The 22973-nt window shown below is 39.3% G+C and overlaps 1 protein-coding gene and 1 pseudogene across 3 annotated transcripts in view; one reads left to right on the top strand and one right to left on the bottom strand.

Moving 5' to 3' along the window:
* The window catches only part of FGD4 (FYVE, RhoGEF and PH domain containing 4), a 235723-nt gene that overhangs the window by 58253 nt on the left and 154497 nt on the right, over nt 1-22973 (top strand). The window contains exon 1 of one of the 3 annotated variants that reach the window (XM_032248281.1): nt 16739-17425. The exons of the other annotated variants lie outside the window; for them this stretch is intronic. Coding sequence (XP_032104172.1) covers nt 17416-17425 — 10 coding nt within the window. The 5' untranslated portion in view covers nt 16739-17415. Of the gene's footprint in view, nt 1-16738; nt 17426-22973 lie in introns of those variants that run through there. 3 annotated transcript variants of the gene reach the window in all.
* LOC116530439 lies at nt 5210-5302 on the bottom strand (annotated as a pseudogene).

A 22973-nucleotide genomic window follows, 5' to 3' on the forward strand; every position in this document is an offset into this window, starting at 1 on the left:
ATGGAATTATACTGTTTTTTTCAACTTGTTTTTTTATTTATATATATTAGAAAGTTTCCACAGAAATCTTTTCTTTCTGTGGAACTTTTCAAATTCCCTAATTTGCCATCTTTTAATTTTAATTTAATTTAATTTATTTAATTTTTGAGACAGAGTCTTGCTCTGTCACCCAGGCTGGAGTGCAGAGGTGAGATCTTGGTTCACTGCAACCTCCGCCTCCTGGGTTCAAGCAGTTCTTCTGCCTGAGCCTCCCGAGTAGCTGGGACTACAGGCATGCGCCACCACACCCTGCTAATTTTTTTATGCTTTTAGTAGAGATGGGGCTTCACCATGTTAGCCAGGCTGGTCTCGAACTCCTGACCTCAGGCAGTCTGCCCGCCTCATCCTTCCAAAGCGCTGGGGTTACAGGCGTGAGCCACTGTGCCTGACTGTTTGCTGTCTTTTTAAAGACAGCATAGTATTTCACTCTATACCTAGACTACAATTTGTTTAAACCAATTTTCTATTAATAGACTTGTGGGTTGATAATATTTTATTTAAAAACTTTTTTTTTTCTCGAAAGTCACCATTTTTAGAGCAGATACATACTTGTCATTGAACAAATAAATAATAATTTAATAGTTTAATATATTCACATTTTACTACACGTGTGGAAGTTTTCTAAGAATTATCCTATGTGAATTAGAATAATTCTAAAACCTTTTGAGGGAGTTACTACACCTCTTCTAGAGTTACAGAAAGCCTCCAAGTTCCCTGTATGCCATCTTGACCCTCCCTAAGATGGACCAAAAGACAGGGGTGATTGGATCAGACATTTGAGGGCTCCCTAATCCAAAGTAGCAGGCAGAAGGAAGCAGCTGCCTAAATACAAAAAAGCAGAGCTTACAAGTTTTTGCTGGAGGTATTGATGCTAAAGTATTTGCTGGTTGCCATGAACAGGTTTCAGAAGAACTGCTTTCTTTTTCTGTTTTTTTGTTTGTTTGTTTGTTTTTTTGAGACAAAGTCTCACTCTGTCACCCAGGCTGGAGTGCAATGGCACAATCTTGGCTAACTGCAACCTCTGCCTCCCAGGTTCAAGCTATTCTCCTGCTTCAGCCTCCCTAGTAGCTGTGACCATCACACCCAGGTAATTTTTCTATTTTTGGTAGAGACACGGTTTTACCATGTTGACCAGGATGATCTACAACTACTGACCTCAGGTAATCCGCTCTCCTCGGCCTCCCAAAGTACTGAGATTATAGGCATGAGCCACTGCACCCAGCCTGCTTCGAAGGTTTCCTTGGCTCTTCCCACCAATTGTTTGGTGTCTGTGTAGTCCTTGCTGACTACATTCCACATTCTCATGTGAATTTACTTGATACACAGGGACTTGCCTTCTATTGGTCTGTATTCCCTGTCTGTCATCAAGAGTGGTATCTGGATTCCAACAGGGAGGCAGTGGATGCTGCCCACGCAGTTAAGGACTAGGCCCAGAACTGGCACAGCATCATTTCTGCCTGTGTTAATGGTCAAGGCAGTAATAGGCCCTGCCCATATCAGTGTGGGAAGTGACTTAGCAAAGATGAAGACACCTAGAAGTGTGGTTCACTGGGGATGATCACCAAAATAACCACTGACCAGAGTGTACTCTCTGACCCTTCATACATGCACGATAGAGCAGCCCACACAAGTCTCACTTATTCCATTGCTGCATCAGCTTGACACGTCCAGGATCTCATCCTGTAAATCAGGTCCAGGTGCAGGTGAGGCTCCCTGGGTGCATCCCATCTCAAACTGAAGACCTATGAACTAAAGGGACACGTTATTTTCCCTTCTTCCCCACTTTCCATGCCAACATATAATGTAAGGCAGGGACAGGAAAATTGCATCAGATATTCCTCTTCAAAAAGATATTAGGGGTAGTGGAGAAATCAGAGCCCTGACACACTGCTGGTAGAAATGTAAAATGGTGCAGTTGCTTTGGAAAACAGTCTGCGTAGTTCTTCAAAGGTAGTTCTCTATGTTTAGTTCTAAACATAGAGTTGCCTTATGATCCAACAATTCTGTATCTAGGTATACTCAAAAGCAATGAAACCGTAGTTCCACAGAAAAACTTGTACATGAACGTTTATAGTTGCAATATAATAGGCAAAATGTAGAAACAACCCAAATGTCCAACTGTTGAATGGATAAATCAAAAGCGATATGCTTATATAATGGAATTCTTTTGATCATACAAAAGAATAAAGTACTCCTACCTACAACATGGGTGAATCTTAAAAACGTGCTAAGTGAAATAATCCAGTTGCAAAAGACCACATATTTTATGCTTCCATTTACATGAAATGTCCCAAACAGCCAAATCTATTGACAGAAAGATTAACGTTGCTTAGGCTGGGAGGGCTGGAATGGGGGAAGGTGGCAGCTAAAGGGTATAAAGTTCTTTTTGGGATGGAAGCGGTGGCTCATGCCTGTAATCCAGGCACTTTTGGGAGGCCAAGGTGGGTGCATTGCTTGAATCCAGGAATTTAAGAATAGCCTGGACCACATGGTAAAACCCCGTTTCTACAAAAAATACAAAAATTTTCTAGGCGTCATTGTGTGTGCTTGTAGTCCCAGCTACTTGGGAGGCTGAGGCAGGAGGATCGCTTGAGCCCAGGAGGTTGAGGCTGCAGCGAGCCATGATTGTATCACTGTACTCCAGCCTGGGTGACAAAGCCAGACCCTATCTAAAAAAAAAATCTTTTTGATACGATTAAAAGGTCTAAAATTGATGGTGGGTGTATGTATCTGTGAATATAGTAAAAACCTTGGCATTGTAAACTGTTATTTAAACAGAAAAAAAGCAGCAGATGTGACTGGGAGGCACATGGCCATCTCTGGTGCATAGCAGCTCTGACATCTGGCTCGATAAATATCCTTGTTGAGGAACCAGTTCACTGCCTGGGTACTTCTCTTTGGCTCTCATCTCCATCCCCTAGGCTCTTGGCTGTCTTCTGATTCTTACTTTTCCATGAGAAATGGCCCATGTTTTAGGGCTCTTTCTGTCCGGTAAGGGTGCTAATATTTTTCATTTTTAACTGACTCTATTAGTCCAAACTGATGGTGCTTCCACTGGTATATTTCTCTGAAAAGCCTTTTGGGTTTTACCATGGATCTCTTAGGGGTTTACAACATTAGATAAAAAATACTCCCACATATCTTTTTAAGATAGGGCTTTCTTTACCTTAGACTGCCTTTAGATCAGACTGTGGTGTGAAAATACCTTTTATTGTCAAAAGCTCTACTGTGTGGTTTAGTTGGTACTCAAAGCACCCACTTAAGATTCTTTAAAGCCTTTTGTTCTAGCTATGTGATTCCAAAAGCATAGGTGTCTGTACCAGCAGCATTTGTATTACCTGGGAACTTAAGAGTTGAAGTCTCCATCCCAGACTTGCTAGATGAAAAACTGATGATCCAGCCCAGCAATCTAGGTTTTAATAAGATCTCCAGCTGAGTCTGATGTATACAAAGTTTTAGAACCACTGGTCTAACAGAAAGTCCTTGAGCAACCACCTAAAATCTTCATGAGGTCTCAAAAAAGAGTCTTGCCACCAGATCCTAGAGGCTCCACTTTACTGGTAGCACTGGATTTGATCTTTGCCCTAAGGCCATTTCTTATTTTGAGCGGTTTTAAGGTTAGCTGCTGAAAAGAGGAATTGTTGTTGTTTTTTTTTAATTTTTTAACCTATGAAGTCCAACTTATTTATATTTCCTCTAAATTTTGCTTAAGAAGGAACCAAACAGTTCCTTTTTTGATTCATCTCACTACTCCCGTCTTTTATTATAGGCAGTTAAAAACAAGCCAGTTGGTGCTTTCAGCATTCTTCTTGGAATCTCCTTAGCTGGGTCCATGAGTTCATTAAGTACCCTTTCTGTCTTCCACATTACTGTATGAAATGGGTCTGCTGCTTTTTCTTAGGTCTCCATTTCTTCGGCTACCAATGACATTTCTGTATTGTTTTTCAAATCTTGACTCACAGTCTTCCAGCTGTCGTCTACCGCCTGGACCCAAAACCAGTACGTATTTTGAGTTTTTGCTGCAGCAGAGCCCCATTTTTGATATCAGATTTTGTTTAGGTTATCTATGGTTGCTACAAAAAGTAATTAATAGTGTCACAGTTTAATGGCTTAAAACAAGTTTTTTCTTATGCACGGTCTTGCAGTTTGGCCAGAATTTGGTAGGAATGGCTTGTCTCTGATCTGTGTCTTGTCAGTTTGAGTGGCTCAATTAGATTTATTTCCAAGATACCTCAATTACATGACTGTCAAGTTGGTCCTACAACCTAAGATTTTAGTTGGGTTTGTCAATTGGAGCCTTAATTCTCCTCCACACAGCCCTTTCTGATGCATGTTTCTGCTTGGACTTTCATACAACTTGGCAGCTAGACTCCAAAAAACAGGAAGCAGAAGTTGCCACACCTCTAGCTAGGTTCAGGGGTATATGCCTGTAAACCCAGCTACTCAGGAGGCTGAAGTGGATGGGTCACTTGAGGCCAGCCCGGGTAACATAGTGAGACCCTGTTTCTAATTAAAAAAACTAAAAAGAAGTTGCCTGGTCTCTTAAAGATTAAGCTCACAATTGGCACACAGTGGAATTTCTGGTATTTTCTGCTGCACAAAGCAGTCATATACCTAGCTTAGATTCAAGGAGGTGGAGAAATAGACTCCATATCTTAGTGGGGGTAGTGACAGGACGTGTGGCTGTCATTAATCCACTGTAATCTGTTAGCTGTTTTTCTTTAACAGTACTGAAATGACACTCTTATCTTAAGGTTATGATTTGGTGAAAAGTAATTGTTTACTACTTGAGAAACTTGAAGATCTGGCCAGGCATGGTGGCTCATGCCTATAATCCCAGCACTTTGGGAGGCCCAAGTGGGTGGATCACCTGAGGTGAGGCGTTCGAGACCAGGCTGGCCAACATGACAAAACCCCATCTGTACTAAAAGTATAAAAATTAGCTGGGTGTGTTGGCAGGGGGCCTGTAATCCCAGCTACTCAGGAGGCTGAGGCAGGAGAATCACTTGAACCCAGGAGGCGGAGGTTGCAGTGAGCTGAGATCACACCACTGCACTCCAGCCTGGGCAGCAAGAGCAAGACTCAGAGAGTTCGACTCAAACAAAAAAGCAAGCAAGAAAACCTTTCTATATAAAGAGCCTCTCTTGTTATCAGTTTGTTGAAATTTTATTTTAGTATGGAACGCTTCACGAATTTGCATGTCATCCTTGTATTCTTCTCTATGTCATTCCAATTTTAGTATATGTGCTGCCAAAGTAAGCACTGTTGAAAGAAATCTTAAATGGTATATTTCACAGATGGACAGAAGTCATTTTAAGTTTTTGCCAACAGAATAGCACTTTCCAGCACCATCAGTTGTGTCAAGGTTTGTGTGTGACAGGGAAGTGTAAATGCATTTATACATCTTACTTGATCTTAATAGTGAAGTACATTTTTTTTTAAATAAAGCTTGCCTTATATACTGCTAAATGTAGAGAAATAGTCCCCTTCCACACACTCCCCTCCTCAAAATAGCAACCAGATGCTCTTTAAGAGTTGTGAACAATGAAAGGCGTAATCTGGATGCATTGTAGAAATGATTGTGGTAAACTAAAGAGTGAATAATGGGATGACAGAAGTCCAGGCTTTCTATCACTTGGAACTTTTGTGTGCAGCTGTTTGCAGATTGGTGGGAGATGACAAAACAGATGGTAGAAGAGGTCGCCTCTGCCTTTGCTCATTCACCCTGTCATCTGTTAGGTTTGCCCACACAGGATAGTAAATGGCTTCCTGAATTTGTTAAGCACTTAGGCTAGTAAATTTCTCTCTATCTAATTTGGAGTTCTGTTTAGGGAAAAAAATATCAGATTAATGCTCTGTGACAATAGTGATTCAACAGAGTTTATATCTATCTTTCAGCTTTAAAATTCATAGAATCTGATTAGTATTAAGTCTTTGACCTTTATTTTTTATCTTATTGTACTGTTGATTTAATGCTTTTGTTTCTGGTTATACATTTTGTTGATAGCATCAGTAAGTTGTTGGTAAGTACTGACATAACTTGAATATTTTTCCTCAATGTGATTGTGTTTTTTAATGAGACAGAGTGTCACTCTGTTGCCCAGGCTGGGGAGAAGTTGCATGATCTTGGCTTTCACTGTAGCCTCCTTCTCTCAGGTTCAAGCAATTCTCATGCCTCAGCATCCTGAATAGCTGAAATTGGTGTATGCCACCACACCTGGCTAATTTTTTGTGTTTTTTGTAGAGATGGGGTTTCACCATGGTAGCTAAGCTGGTCTCAAACTCCTGACCTCAGATGATCTGCCCACCTTGGCCTCGCAAAGTGCTGGGCTTACAGATGTGAGCCATTGTGCCGGGCCTTTTGTTAAGTATTGAAATAACTTGAATATTTTTTCTTCAATATGATTCTTTGTGAAAATGTTTGGGACAGCACAAGTTTCCCTTACTTTCTTATAGTTTTACTCTCCCACATCTGAGTAGTTTGCAAGTGTAACTTGTGCTTCCTCCTTTTTCTCTCTTCTTTGTTATTCCGTTTATGCTTTAATCTTCCATCCTCCTCATACCTTACCAAGTCTGGTGGAGTGACTTATTTAGGAATGATCTTTTGGGTAGTGTGGTTGAGGCGTGATCCGTGACATATGAATCTGCATGAGGAATCCTTCCAGCTATTTCTTGATATTCTCCATCCCAGTGTCAAACTTTCCTGGCATGATACCATTACCAACCGTTTCAACAATGATGCCCGCACTCTTGGTTTCCAGAGATTATTTCCTTCTGTATCTGGCCAAATTATAATTCTGTTTGCTTTGGGACAGGCTAGATACTTATTAATCCATCAAGCAATTATTGTATGTGAACTAGTAAAATGTTAACTAGGAGACACAGAGGTCAACAGGAAATGTTCACTGTAACTGGCACCTTGGTCTTCAGATTTTTTTCACTGTCAGATTTGAAAAGCAGATGTGGTTTTCTGAAGGCTTGGAGTGTGTACTTGTGCCATTTGAGGTCTCTGAGGTTTTTTGGTGCTCTTGCCTCACAAGTATACTTTAGTCATATTTAATAGGATCTTGTTTTATTTCCTACTAAATATGACTAAAATATAGTCATATGACTAAACTTTTGTAAAACTTACTACATTCTATTTTATTTTTAATAGAGATAGGATCTCTCTGTGTTGCCCAGGCTGGTCTCAAACTTAGCCTTAAGCAGTCCTCCTACCTCTGCTTCCCATGAGGTCTTACTATTTTAAACTCCTGTTGTTAAGAATATATTCTTGTGTATAATTTTTAAATCATCCTTTATCTCTCCTGGGTAGGTAAGTAACTTTCTGATTATATTCCTTAATTAGCTTACAGACCTCTCATTGCTGGGCTAATTAATTTTAATCCCCTAAAGATTTTTTTCATAGATTTTACTTTTTCCTGTAGTTTTAGTAAATTGTCCAAATAGTTATATTCGTTTACTATTTAACAGAATTCTTTTTTTTTCCATTTGACCTTCTCTGCAGAAATCTAAGCAGAAAAATTTATAAAGCATTATTATTTTTTCTTTTCTTTTTTTTGAGACTGGGTCTCACTCTGTTGCCCAGGCTGGAGTGCAGTGGTGCAATCTCGGCTCACTGCAACCTCTGCCTTCTGAGTTTAAGTGATTCTTCTGCCTCAGCCTCCCAAGTAACTGGGACCACAGATGCATGCCTTCACATCCAGCTAATTTTTTGTATTTTTTATAGAGACAGAGTCCTGCCATGTTGCTCAGCCTGGTCTCAAACTCCCAGGCTCAAGCGATCTGCCCACCTTGGCCTCCCAAAGTGCTGAGATTACAGGTGCGAACCACCACGCTCTGCCTGTAAAGTCTATTTTTCAGCATATTCTGCTTATTTGCCCCAAATGGATATATTTGTTAGTGGGCTTTTTAAATTTTTTTCCTTGAGCCAGGGTCTTGCTCTATTGCCCAGGCTGGAGTGTAGTGGCACCATTATGGCTCACTACAGCCTTGATGTCCTGGACTCAAGTGATGCTCTCACCTTACACTCACAAGTAGTTGGGACTGTAGGTGTGCATAGCCATACCCAGCCAATTAAAAAAAATTGTGTGTGTGTATGTGTCTGTGTGTAAATGGCATCTCCCTATGTTACTCCAGCTGGCTTTGAACTCCTGAGCTCAAGCAGTCCTCCTGCCTCAGCCTCCCAAATTGCTGAGATTACAGGTGTAAGCCGTGTGCCCAGCTCGTGTTTGTGTTTTTCTTGATTTTTTTTTTTTTCTCACTTTTGTTAACCAGGATCATTTTGACTTCTAAAATCTGTTTGCACTATCACTTTTTATTTTGGTAGCATTTAAAAGCTATTTCTAGTTTATCACTCAGGCTGTTTTTTAAAAAAGATGTACCCATAAAAACTATAAAATCCTGATAAAAGGTCTACATAAACTGAGGGGAGGGGGATGGAGCAGAGTAGGACTCTCTAGAAATTTCCCCACATAGAAACTTCCATTTGAACAACTATTCACATGGAAATATATTTTCCGCAAGAGCTAAGGAAATCAAATGAGTGATCTCAGTACTTGGACACATTCTTATACCTGCATCACTGCTTCTCCATACCCAAGCAGTACAGTGTGAAGAGAGATATAGTTCACTTAGGGGAAAGGGAGGAAGTGAGCACGGAATATTACCTTGGATCCCAACACTGGGCCTGCCACAATAAAACCCACCATCAGCCAGACCCCCACAGCCCCATTATCCAGGCTGTACCTGTAGACCTGCCCTGGCAGCAGTTGAGACCACACAGCCCCAGGATTTAGGCGTGTGGTGAACTCAGTCCTCAGCCCACACCACCACTAGGCTGACATCAGTGGCTCCAGGTTGCAGACAGGCCTCACTGACCCTGGTCTTCTATCCCGCCCCTAACCCTAACCCTGCTATAGCAGGCCCCATGCTTCTGGCACTGCCTTGCTGGCCATAGCTACACTGGGGTTCTGGAATGCCCCAGTGCTGTACCAGCCGCATCTTCCCTGTCCTCTGGCAGTCCTGTGCCAGCTGCAACTATCCCAGGATTTTGGTGCCCCCCAGCACTGTGCCTGCTGCAGGGCTTTCCCGGACAAAGCAAGTCTGTGAAGACTACAATAAGTGCCTATTTCTCCAAATGCACAGATATCGACCACAAGAATCAGGGAAACATGGCATCACGAAATAGACAAAATAAGGTGCCAGTGAATGACACTAAAGAAAAAGAGATGTATGTACTTCCTTGTAAAGAATTCAAAATGACTGTTTTAAGGAAGCTTAGTAAACTTGCATAAAATACACAGAAACAAATTAATGCAATGAAGAAAATAGTAGGTGACCAGACTGAGAAATTTAATAGAGAGGTTGAAATAATAATTTTAAAGCAGCTAGCCTAGAGGTAAAAAATAACAGTGAATGAAATGAAAAATGCAATAGAGAGTATCAACAACAGAATTAGTCAGGAGAATCTGTAAACTCAATGACAGATTATTTGAAAATGTGGTCAGAGGAGAAAAAAAGAATGAAAAGTAATGAAGAAAGCATATGGAATTCAGGGCACAACATCAAAAGAACATATGGTTGAGTCAGAAGTTCATGAAGGAGAAGATAAATATAAAGGAGTAGAAAGCTTATTTAAACAAATAGTAGTATAAAACGTTCTAAACCTGGAGAAAGATAGAAATATTCAGGTTTAGGAAAAGTCAGAAGTCTGCAATCAGATTCAATCCAAGTAAGATTATCCGAATACACATTATAATCAAACTGTTGAAGATCAAAGACGAAAGAGAGGATACCCTGATAGTAGCAAGGGGAAGAAGCAAATAACATAAAGAAGTCCCAGCATCGCTAGCAGCAGGCTTCTCAGCTGAAACACGCTAAGGGTGATATATTCAAAGTGCTAAGGGGGAAAAAATGGCAACCATAAGTACTGTACCCAGCAGATCTATCCTTCACAAATGAAGAGATAGACTTTTCCAGACAAGCAAAAGCTTGGGGAGTTCACCACCACTGGACCTTTTCTTTAAAACACATACACACACACACACACACATGCGTGTACACGTGAAGTACTAATGGCTGCTTTTCAAGCTCAAAGGAAAGTATGCTAATGAGTAACATGAAAATATCATGAAACATGAAAGTATAAAACTCACTGGTTAAAGGAAATACACAGTCAAATTTAGAATACTCAAATATGCCAGGTGTGGTGGCTCTCTCCTGTAATCTCAGCACAGCACTTTTGGAGGCCAGGCAGCCTTTGAGGTCAGGAGTTCAAGACCAGCTTGGCCAACATGGTGAAACTCCATCTCTACTAAAAATACAAAAATTAGCTGGGAGCAGTGGCGCATACAGTACCTGTAATCCCAGCTACTCAGGAGGCAAAGGCATGAGAATCACTTCAACCTGGGAGGCAGAGGTTGCAGTGAGCTGAGATCGTGCCACTGTACTCCAGCGTAGGTGACAGAGCAAGACTCTGTCTCAAAAAAAAGAATATTCAAATATTGTGCTGGTATGTAAATTATATCTTTAGTATGAAAGTTAAAACACAAAAGGCAAAACTCCATCTCTCAAAAAAAAATTTAAATAGGAGAGAGGACAGTGACTAAAGTAAAAAATGAAGTGACATATACTGTATTCATGGATTGGAAGGCTCAATATAGTAATGATCTCAGTTATTCCAAATTTATATGAAGGTTTAAGACAATTCCTATAAAATTTCTAGCAAGATTTTTGTAGCTATACACAAGATGATTCTAAAGGTTTACATACAAAGACAAGGTAGTAGACTGGGCATGCTGGCTCATCCTGTAATCCCAGCACTTTGGGAGGCCAAGGCAGGCAGATAGCTTGAGTCCAGGAGTTTGAGGTCAGCCTGGGTAACATGGGGAGACTTTGTTTCTACAAAAATGCAAAAGTTAGCCAGGTGTGGTGGTTGTAGTCCCAGCTACTCAGGAGGCTGAAGTGGGAACATTGCTTGACCCCAGGAGATTGAGGCTGCAGTGAGCCAAGATTGTGCCACTGTTCTCCAGCCTGGGTGACAGAATGAGACCCTCTCTGGAGGGAGAGAAAAGCAAAGTAACTAGAATAGTTAACAGTTTTGAAAAAGAGTAATGCGGCTGGGCACGGTGGCTCACGCCTGTAATCCCAGCACTTTGGAAGGCCAAGATGGGCGGATCACCTGAGGTTGGGAGTCCAAGACCAGCCTGACTGACGTGGAGAAACCCTGTTTCTACTAAAAATACAAAATCAGCTGGGCGTGGTGGTGCATGCCTGTAATCCCAGCTACTTGGGAGACTGAGGCAGGAGAATCGCTTGAACCTAGGAGGCGGAGGTTGTGGTGACCCAAGACCACGCCATCACACTCCAGCCTGGGCAAAAGAGTGAAATTTCATCTCAAAAAAAAAAAAAAAAAAAAAAAAGGAATAATGTATGTGGTATCACTCTACTCACTTTTAGAATGTATTATGTCACTACAATCTTCAAGAGTGTGATACTCGAAGAGATAGACAAGTAAAGCAAACTGAATATAGAACCCAGAAATAGGCATGTGCAAGTAGTCAGCTGATCTTTGACAAAGGTGCAAAAATATTACAGTTGCGGGAGGGTGATCTGTGTAACAAATGGTTATAGAGCAGTTGGATGCCCATGGACAAAAAAATAAAAATCCTTACATAAAAATGAGCTGAAATCGACCATTTATTAAAATGTTAAACATAAAACTGTAGTACTTTTTAAAGAAAACATAGGAGAAAATCTGATAAAGGGTTCTTAGCCATGACACCAAAAGCATAATCCATAAAAATAATTGATCACTCGAATTTCATTGAGAGTGAAAGCTTTTGCTTTGTAAAAGTCTATGTTAAAAGGTAGAAAAGACAGCATATAAATTGGGGGAAAAAACCACTTGGAAACTCTATATTTGACAAACATTCTATCTAGAATATATAAACAGACCTCAAAAATCAGTGGTGAAAAACTCAATTAGTTAGAAAATGGCAAACGTAATGACATGTTTCACCACAAAGGATGTACAGAAGATAAAGGAGATAACCACATGTGAACACTTATCATAACACCTAGCAGTTATACTTCTGGGCATTTATTCCAGAGAAATGAAATGTTAGAGCCACACAAAAAGTTGTACATGAATGCTCATACCAGTTTTATTTGTAATAGCCAAAACCTAAGAACAATGAACTTTTTTTTTTTTTTTTTTTTGAGACAAAGTCTCGATCCGTCACCCAGACTGGAGTGTAGTGGCATGATTTCATCTCACTGCAACCTCTGCCTCCCAGGTTCAATTTATTCTTCTGCCTCAGCCTCCCAGGTAGCTGTGATTACAGGTGTGCACCACCATACATGGCTAATTTTGGTATTTTCAATATTTCGTCTCAAAAAAGATGACGGGGTTTCATCACATTGGCCAGGCTGGCCTCAAACTCTTGACCTCAGGTGATCCACCTGTCTTGGCCTCCCAAAGTGCTGAGATTACAGGCGTGAGCCACCTTTCCCTGCCAAAATGTTCTTTAATTTATGAATAGCTAAACTACCTGTGGGACGTTCACGTAATGGAATTCTGTGCAGTAAGAAAAAAGAATGTGCGATTGGTACTTGCAAGAACTTGAATGACTGTCAAGGGCATTATGTGGAATGTAAAAAGGTAATCTCAGAAAGTCACATACTGTGTGATTCCATTTATATAACAAACATTCTGTAAATGACAAAATGATAGAGATGGAGAGCAGGTTAGTAGTTGCCAAGTGTTAAGGATACTGGGGAGAAGGGCATTGGGTGCCACTAAAGGGGTAGTCCCAGGGAACTCTGTGGGAATGATTGTCTGTCTTTTAATTGTGGTAATGAATACACAAGTTTATACAAGTAATAAAGTGATATAAAATCAAAAACATTGTACCAATGCAAGTGTTCTAGTTTCGATATTGTATTATATAGTCTTACAAGATATAATGATCAAAGGAAACTGGGTGAATGGTACACTGGACCTCTGTAATATTTTTGCAATTTCCTGTGAGTCTGAGTATTTCAAAATAAAAAGTTAAAAGATATATTCAGCAAAAAAAAAAAAAAAGATATATTCAGACTTTAAATCTATACTGTCTACTAGCCACGGGTTGCTTTAAAAATGAATATCAGGCCAAGTGTAGTGGCTACTGCCTGTATTCACAGCACTTTGGGAGGCTGAGGTGGGCAGATCTCTTGAGGTCAGGAGCTTGAGACCAGCCTGACCAACATGGTGAAATCCTATCTCTACTAAAAATACAAAAATTAGCTTGGTGTAGTCACATGCACTTGTATTGCCAGCTACTCGGGAGGCTGGGGTGGGAGGATCACTTGAACCTGGGAGGCAGAGGTTGCAGTGAGCCGAGATTGTGCACTCTAGCCTGGGTGACAGAGTGTGAGACTCTGTCTCAAAAAAAAAAAAAAAAAAAGCCAGAATATCTGAAATAAAGTTAATTTCAGTTCCTTGATCACATGAACCATGTTGCAAGTGTTCATGTGACCACCTTATTATATAGCACAATTATAGAACATTTCCATTATTGCATAAAGTTCAATTGGGCAGTGTGATCTACATAAACTCCTCTACTCTAGTGCCGGTTGTCACCTACAAATTTCTTAGAGAACAGACTCAAACTTATAAATCAAAACAATAGTCTATACCAGTAAAATTAAATAGAATAAATTTAACGTGTATTTTTTCAAAAGTGCCATGAATTTCGAGGCCACATTCTATGTTTTAATAAGAAATGGAAATGAAATATTTGCTTCATGTTTGAAGTAGGAATAAGGTGTTTTTCCTTATCTGCCAAAGTAGTTGCTGTCTTTTTCCATAATCACAATATAGCATATTTAGGAGATAGGCAAAATAGAGAAGGATGAGTAGGGAGAAACTGCTATGAAAAATATTTTTGTTTTCTATTTCTTAGTGACCAGCTTACCAATGGTAGCTCACCATTGCAGAGGAAGTGTGATTTAGCAACCATATCTTAAACCAAAATTCTATTTCTGGCTCGAAGTGAGCTTGAGGAAGTTACAAATGTATTCTTCTCATTTGTACAGCAAATAAGCAAATTAAGATAAAAGCAACTATTGCTGGGTGGACTGTAGGGCTGCAAGATATGTTAGTCTAAAATGATCCCACTATTCCAGATTATGTATAAAATAGTTTGCTTGCAAGTAGATTAAATAGAGTTTTCAGGAATTATGCAAATAATCACATGAGGTAGAAAGAGCAGCTTTACCAGACATAAAAATTTTTAAGGCTTGAATTTGGGGGGGAAAACAAGAAAACAAAGACATAGGGTAAAAGTTTTTATTTCATCCCAGGTTAATTAATAATTTTGACAAACTTTGGGAGGATAAGCAGACGTTCTGCACTTTAGAGACCAGGTTTTGAAGTTAAATAGGTCAAGATTTGCATTCCAGACCTGCCATTTACTATCTGGAAAGTTACTTTCTCAGTTACAGATGATATATAGATGGTCTTAATTTTAACACCTAATAATGACTTTTTGTTGAGGTTGTTCTAAGGAGAGCACATACCAAGTTAAGTATACGGCTATAATTACTGATAACAATCTTAATTTTATCAAGATACAGAATATAATGGTAGTGTTAGGAAAATATAAATAGCTTAGCGTATTATCCTTATATGAAGCTTTATTTTTAGACACATGATAATTTTTTTTTTGTGGGTGGGATACTAATTTTAGCTTGTAACAAATTGGTTAAAATCAAAGTTCCTATAGCCATTCTGAAATTAAAGCTTGTGTGAGTAAATTGATCAAGATCACTTGATTTAAAGCCAGTAGGGACAAATCTGTATTTTGTAAAATCTAGAAGGCAGAGAGAATCTGTGCAGACAACTCAGAAAAATAGCACAATCACACATCCATGAGCATAATTTTATTTCAGTGTAATCCCTGCAAGATTTTTCTATGGCTAGATCCATATAATCTCTAAATGAATAGTGAAAAGGTTTAGTTGATTGTAAAGATATATAAAAATCTGTAATAAAAATCTGTAATGTACAATGTCAAATCATCAGAAAAGATTTCATATAACTTTTCTTTTTCTTTGCCTTCCAAGCTGCCAAAACATTGAAAAAGAGGTCAAGAACAAAGGCCAGAATACTCATGAGGATCATTCTGGCCCTGGTTCACAGTAACAGTGCAGGAGAGTTCCAGTTTTAGCCTATAGCTCATTGACATATGGTCAGTTTGAAGTTTTGAAGTTTTCTGTAGTACTTTTCTGAGGTAGAGAGAGGGAAGCAAAAATGCTGACATCCTCATTTGACATCGTCACGCCAGCCTGTGTAAGTCCCAGCACTTCCTGTGTAAAGCCAATCCTAACTCTAGAGGATACCCTCAGCCCTCAGCTGACCTGCATGAGGATGATGGCAGGAATTGGTGAAGTTTCGACAGCATTAGCCCTCAGATGGATGCCACCACATATATGAACATACCATGTCTTATTATTATACCTTTCACTTCATAAAGATCAGCTTTTAAAGTTTATGAAAATTACATTCATTCACAGCAAGTGATTGTTGCAGGTAGGTTACTAACTCTCAAAATCACCACTCCATTACAGTATTATACTAGATGATGGAGTGTTCAAGAAAGAGCTAATTATTTAGATGTATAATGCCTTGGAAATTACACCAAAAAATCTATTGGAAGCTCTGAAGTATACATTTCTTGTGTTCCTCAGGTAGTATGGCTTTATCTTGACTGCCTTAACAGTCTTGGCCTCAATTTTCTTATCCATACAATGGGAGGATTTCTAAATGTCTTAAGACTTTATGATGTTACTGTGTATTTCTCCAGGTAGTTTCCTCCATGCTTTCACTTGTTGGTTCATAAGCTATATCAGGTGTCTGTTTTACTATACCCATCAAAATTTCTTCACGTATTTTCAAAGTGCTTTAAGGTAATACACAATTTTTAGTTTGTTATTCCTGTAGAAATATAGTTGAGCTGAGTCTAATTATTATGGTTTTATTCTGACTATAACATATAAATATCACAGGAAAAGGGACGTGTGTTATGTAAATGTTGAATTTACATGGTGATTAATGTTTAGGTATTTTTAAAAATCTGTTATGTGATCTGTTAACTAAAATATCCCTTTTTAGGCTGTGCATGGTGGCTCACACCTGTAATCCCAGCACTTTTGGAGGCTGAGGCAGGTGGATTACCTGAGGTCAGGAGTTCAAGACCAGCCTGGCTAACATGGTGAAACCTTGCCTCTACTAAAAATACAAAAAACTAGCCAGGTATGATGTCAGGCACCTGTAATCCCAGCTTGGGAGGCTGAGGCATGAGAATCACTTGAACACGGGAGGTGGAGGTTGCAGTGAGCTGAGATCACGCTACTGCAGTCCAGACTGGGTAACAGAGAGAGACTCTATCTCCAAAAAAAAAACAAACAAAAAAAAAAACCCTATTTTATTTTTTAAGAAATCGTGCCTCACTCTGTCGCCCAGACCAAGGTACAGTGGTATGATCACAGGTCACTACGTAACCTCAATCTTCTGGACTCAAGTGATCCTCCTGCCTCAGCCTCTTGAGTACCTGGGGCTACAGGCACATGCCATAACACCCAGCTAAGTTTTTGAAATTTATTTTTGTAGAGATGGGGTCTCACCATGTTACCTAGGTTGGTCTCAGACTTCTGGCCTCAAACATAAGACATTTATTTTAATTTATAATTTTTATTTATAGGCATAATGAGGATGAGAAATTTGCCTCATCAGTGCCTTCCTTTTTAAAAACGTGACATGTTTTTGTAAAGAAATTATTTGGGATTGCTAGGTAACCCCCATATCCATTCCTGGAAAAAAATGGAAGCCCTTGTTTGCTTTTGGGAATATCGAGAGCTTACACAGTTTCACTATTCAGCATTGCTTGTACTATTTCTTACAATTTTCTGATGTCTGTCAAAAAGAATCCTGAGATTCTTTTAAGATCTGTATTTAAAGGGAAGTTTGTTATAAGCCTAAATGCCATAAATGCAATAAAGCCATGTGCATTTGGCATCATACTTCCTAGTCCACCCAGTATTCTAGAGCTCTCTCAGTACATTTTGAAACACCTTCATGGAATTTTGAAATGCATTACTTGCGTAGTTCCTTGAGGCTGCATCACTGCTAGAAGAAGAGTTATGAAACAGATCTCTGTACTTCCCATTAGTTAGTTCTTTGTCATGTTGAACACTAGGTGCATATGTGTCTAGTGTCTAAGTACAGAATGCCTATAGTTTCTACCAACAAATTATGGATCCACATCCTTGCTCCAGAAACAGGAAATAGGTTAATCAGAAGATTGCTGGATGTTATGAAAGGAATCTTTTATGGGGGGCTGTGAGTATTGTTTTACAATTGCCATTTCTGAAATATCTCAGGGTAAAACATTTGGATTTTTTCAATATGCAACGTATAAAATAGATGAAGTCACTGGTATTTCTCTTTGTTGACTATTAAATGATAATTTCTACCATTACAGAAAAATTATTGTGGATTTTCTTTAAAATAGTTCAGTGCTGTCGTTTTAGCACAAAGGTGTGTTTTTTCTTACTTTCATGATCCAGGAACAATTACTTGAGGGAATGGCATTTCTCCCTGTGAGTTCCTAGCACAGCAGTGTTTCCTGAGAGCAGTGGAAGTGAGCTGTGCTTTACGTGCAACCACTGTTGACCCTTGTCACCCTAGTCTTTTATTATAACCTCTTTCCTTCTACTTTTGTCACGTCTTTCTATTTCTAATATTTAAGATTTATGCTTTACCCAGTTTCTTAAAACTTATTTGTACACCTAATATTCTCTTGGTCATCTGTTATTTGGGGATAACATCCAGGTCAGCTGAGGGCTGGGGGTGTCTCCTACTTCTAAAACATTAGCAAGGTACATTGGTAATTCTCAGGTTTAAGGATTTCTTGAAATAACATTATCTGATTTATTGGGATCTGAAGTATAGTTGGCTTGACTAGATACTTTTATCATTGTGGCTTAAGAGATCTTGTAGTCTTTTATTTTTAACTGAAAAATCATTTTAGGTAAATGTTTTTGTTCAGTAAAACATTTTAAATTTTAAACCAATATTTTTGTTGAGTAGGAAGGAGAAAAAAATAAACATCCACGTATAAGCTACTGTAACGTTTTGAGGTGTTTTTCCTCTTTGTATCTATTATTTTGTGAAACTGAGGCTGTACTATATGTGGATTTGAATTACGCCTCTTCCCCTGACCTCCACCATGTGTCATCAAATTATTTCAGGTTACTAAAAATTCTCAGGAAATATCCGTTTCAGTTGCTGTACACTATTCAGTTACAGGGTAGTGCCTTAATTAACACATCTGCTATTGTTAGATATTTAACAGTTTTCAAAATTTTGTTTTATAAATAGCCATGAGAAAAACATGAATTTGTAAGACTATCTTGCAAGGTCCCTTTGGTGTGTGTGTGTGGAGGGACTCATTGTAGTTGTATTCTTGATTTTAAGATATCGATAATAGTTCAACCTGAGATTTTTAAGCACAAACATTGAATTAGGATTTTAAACAAATATGTTGGGCATATCTTTGTTTAAACTTATGAATATTATCCTTTTTAAACTTTTATTTCTATGTGACAGATAGTGATGTGCTTTCCATTTAAAAATTTATATTATTATTATTGTTGTTGTTATTTTTTAAGAGACACTCTTACTCTGTTGCCCAAGCTGGAGTACAGTGGCATGATCTCAGCTCACTTCAACCTCTGCCTCCTGGGTTTAAGTGATTCTTATGCCTCAGCCTCCCAAGAATTACAGGTGCATGCTACCATGCCCAGCTAATTTTTGTGTTTTTTGTAGAGATGGGGTTTCACCATGTTGGCCAGGCTGGTCTTGAACTCCTGACCTCAAGTGATCCACCTGCCTTGCCCTCTCAAAGTTCTGGGATTACAGGCGTGAGCTGCCATGCCTGCCCAATTTATATTATTTTTATGGAAACAAAGTTTTGTCACTATGTTGCCCAGGCTTGACTTGAACTCCTGGGCTCAAGCAGTCCTCCCGCCTCAGCCTCCTTAGAGCTGGGACTATGGGCAAGTACCACCAAACCTGGCTTAGCTATTTAAAAAATGTGGATTCATTGCTTTTTTCAGAGAGAGAAAGTAGAATGGAAGCCATAGAATTTATTCAAATAGCTGGACCATTGAGAAAACTAATAGAGGACTTCAACTAAGGCAGGCCCTTCTATGTTCCAAGTCTCATATGAATGAAAACTAGATCCATGCATGGGAGATAAATCAAGCATGGGCTGTGAAAATGTTGGTAACTGGAAAAACACTAATTCACAAAGCTTTTGGCCAGTTTTTCTTTGTTTTATCAGGTTATCAATGGCCTGAGATTTTCCCAAATAATTCAGCCACAGGGGGAAAAAAAAAAAAAGAGAGAGAGAGGGAGAGAAAAAGCTTTTTGTTTTTGTGGCATTGTAAAAAGTTACTGTGTCACAGACTTGGACCAAGATGGTGTACTGACCTTTCTTGTGGAATGAATAGAACTGAGTTTAGAGTACTTTGAGTTACTTATAAATTCTTAAGTATGCCTTCTGTTTAAAACTTACAGTCATAAAGATAATAAGAGAAATCACTAGCGTAATATGATTATACAGTCAGAATTTGGAAGTTTGAAGTCTTATCGTCAAGTAATTTTAGATCAGAAAATTTGAGGATTTTTTTTTTTTTTTTTTCAATTTGACTTCAAGATCTCAGGGAATTCCTTTTTTTATTTGCCCATTCTTTTTGTTCCCCTTGTTAGCGTAGATGGTGTAATATAGACAACAACCTGATTTTTTTGTTTAAAAATATATTATCTGATTTTTATTAAATCCCAGATACATGTTAATATTAAAAAATAAGTTGGCCATGGGCAGTGGCTCATGCCTGTAATCCCAGGACTTTGGGAGGCCAAGGCGGGCAGATCACGAGGTCAGAAGTTCGAGACCAGCCTGGCAAACCCCATCTCCACTAAAGATACAAATAATTTAGCCGGGTGTGGTGGTGCACACCTGTAATCTCAGCTACTGGGGAGGTTGAGGCAGGAGAATTGTGCCATTGCACTCCAGCCTGGGTGACAGGGCGAGACTCCATCTCAAAAAAAAAAAAAAGTAAAAGTGGAATTTATTACAAAACCTATGTTTTATTCTCTATGATAAGCAATGAATGTATTTATTTGTAAAATTAAAAGTAGCCTCACAATTAATCTGAAAACCAGTAGTACTAATTTTTCCCCTTGTATTTGCCATCATTTTCTTTCTTTTTTTTATTTTTATTTTTGTATTTCTTGCATCTCAGCCTGCTTCTCTTCAGAGTGTGCCTGTAGTGCACAGAAGTGTTCTAAGGATCAACTTTATGACTGAACCAACTGGACTCCTGTCCAGTAGTTTATACCCTTCTTGGCATCTCTCCTGCCCATTTGTTTAATCTTTCCAACTCATTTAATCCTCTGGCATTAGAGCCGACAGCTGCAGTTGCATATGGAGTTCATAAAGTAGCTGAACAATAAAATGTCATGACCCAGTTCTTGTATAGTTTTACTGATGACTAAATCGGCAACTCAATGTTGAAGTGGGAATGATCAAGCTGTGTAATTTTCTTTGGAAGTTCACGTATATTCAGTGAATAGTTTTACTTCGTATGTCTTTCTGTAGCAGAAATGCTACAGACTTATTTGGCAGGTCAGGTGGAGCAATTTCTTGACTTTATAAGAAGAAAGTTTATGTATAAAAGGGGTTGATGATTGATTGAGTGATATTGTGTGTGAGAACTTCTTGACTTATTGCTTATTGAGCACCTGTCAGACACAGTGCGTTGTGTTATGTACACATTATTCCTGATCCTGAGAAGAATCTTGTAAGAGAGGTGATATGACCCTATTTTTCATGGAGAAAGTAAGCTCAATTAGATTATCTTATTTATATCAAAAACCCAATCAAAACTTTGGCCCATTAAAAACATTTTTTTTTTTTGTCTTGTTGAGTTGTCTGAGTTCTTTGTATATTCTGTATTGTCAGAATTATGAGCTAAAAGTGTTTGTCTCCTCTAAGGCTTCCTTTTTTATACTTGGTATCCTTTGAACAGTGATGTCCAGTTTCAGTCTCTTCCTGTACAGTTAGGTCTCTGTATCCTGCTTAAAAAACTTTGCCTACCTGAAGGTCATAAAGATATTTTCCTATAGTATTTCCAGAAGCTTTACTATTTTACCTTTCACATTTAGGTCTGTGATTCATTTGGAATTGATTTGAATGAATAATGAGAAACAGGAGTCAAGATTCATCTTTTCGTCCCATTTGCCCACTATATTTCAGTGGCAACTTTGTAATCTCTACAGTTTTGACTACAAATTCTGATATTTGATATTTCTAGAATCTAAACTATCTCAGATTCTTTTTGTAGTTTTTCTTAAATTGTCTCAAGCATAGACTATATTTTCTATTTTATCTCAGCTAGTACAGTGAGATAAAATAGAAAATATATGTTGTAGGAAAAGAGATTTTATCAGTCTTTTCTTTTTGAGATGGAGTCTCGCTCTGATGCCCAGACTGGAGTACAGTGGCGCAATCTTGGCTCACTGCAACCTTCGCCTCCTGGATTCAAGCAATTCTCCTGCCTCAGCCTCTACGTAGCTGGGACTACAGGCGCCTGCCACCACAGCCGGCTAATTTTTGTATTTTTAGTAGAAGAGAGGGTTTCACCATGTTGTCCAGGCTGGTCTCGAATTCCTGACCTTGTGATCCATCCACTTCAGCCTCCCAAAGTGCTGGGATTACAGACGTGAGCTACCACGCCCAGCCTTAGCAGTCTTTTTTAATGGATGACAGCAGCTGGGATGTATACATTCCTCCAGGGAAAGAAAAGGAAATGGCTTCACATTGCTGGATGGGAATAGAACGTGTGTTGTTTCTGGGTAAAATCTTCCTAGCTGCACTTTTCCCATAAATTTCTTTCTACTAAAAATCATGGAAGTTTGGATTATAGTTCCTCTCACAGGATTGAAAGCAAGTATCAGAGGAGCCATCTCTTCAAAACAGAGTTCTTCAACTGCAGTAACCAATGTGTTCTGTACGTGCGCTAAGGTGTCTTTTCAGTCAGTCTACATCAGTTCACCAGAGTGGGGACCTTTCACCCCGCCTCATTTGTTTTGTTTCACTTACTCTTTTCAATGGCCTATTTTATTTTATTTTATTTTTTTGAGCCAGAGTCTTGCTCTGTCGCCCAGGCTGGAAGTGCAGTGGCACGATCTCGGCTCACTGCAACCTAGGCCTCTGGGGTTCAAGCACTACTTCTACCTCAGCCTCCCGAGTAACTGAGACTACAGGTGCACACCACCACACCCGGCTAATTTTTGTATCTTTAGTAGAGATGGTGTTTTACCATGCTGTCCAGGCTGGTCTCGAACTCCTGACCTCGTGATCTGCCTGCCTTGGCCTCCCAAAGTGCTGGGATTACTAGTGTGAGCCACCGCACCGGCTAATTTTATTTTTAAGTAAGCACTCAGGTAAAGAATTCCGTTGAAGACTTGGTTTGGGCCATTACAAAGAATAATGGATGTTGTAATACCTTCTGCCAGTTAAAAAACTATGAAACGGGCTGGATGCGGTGGCTCATGCCTTTAATCCCAGCACGTTGGGAGGCCGAGGTGAGTGGATCACAAGGTCAGGAGTTCAAGACCAGCCTCACCAACATGGTGAAACTTTGTCTCTACTAAAAATACAAAAATTAGCTGGGCATGGAGGCGTGTGCCTGTAATCCCAGCTACACAGAAGGCTGAGGCAGAAGAACTTCTTGAACAGGGACCCAGGAGGCGGAGATTGCAGTAAGCCGAGATTGCACCACTGCATTCCAGCCTGTGCTACAGAGCGAGACTGCGTCTC

Source organism: Sapajus apella, unplaced genomic scaffold (assembly GCF_009761245.1).
Source record: "Sapajus apella isolate SASKATOON/1434 unplaced genomic scaffold, GSC_monkey_1.0 scaffold66, whole genome shotgun sequence".
Taxonomy (NCBI): domain Eukaryota; kingdom Metazoa; phylum Chordata; class Mammalia; order Primates; family Cebidae; genus Sapajus; species Sapajus apella.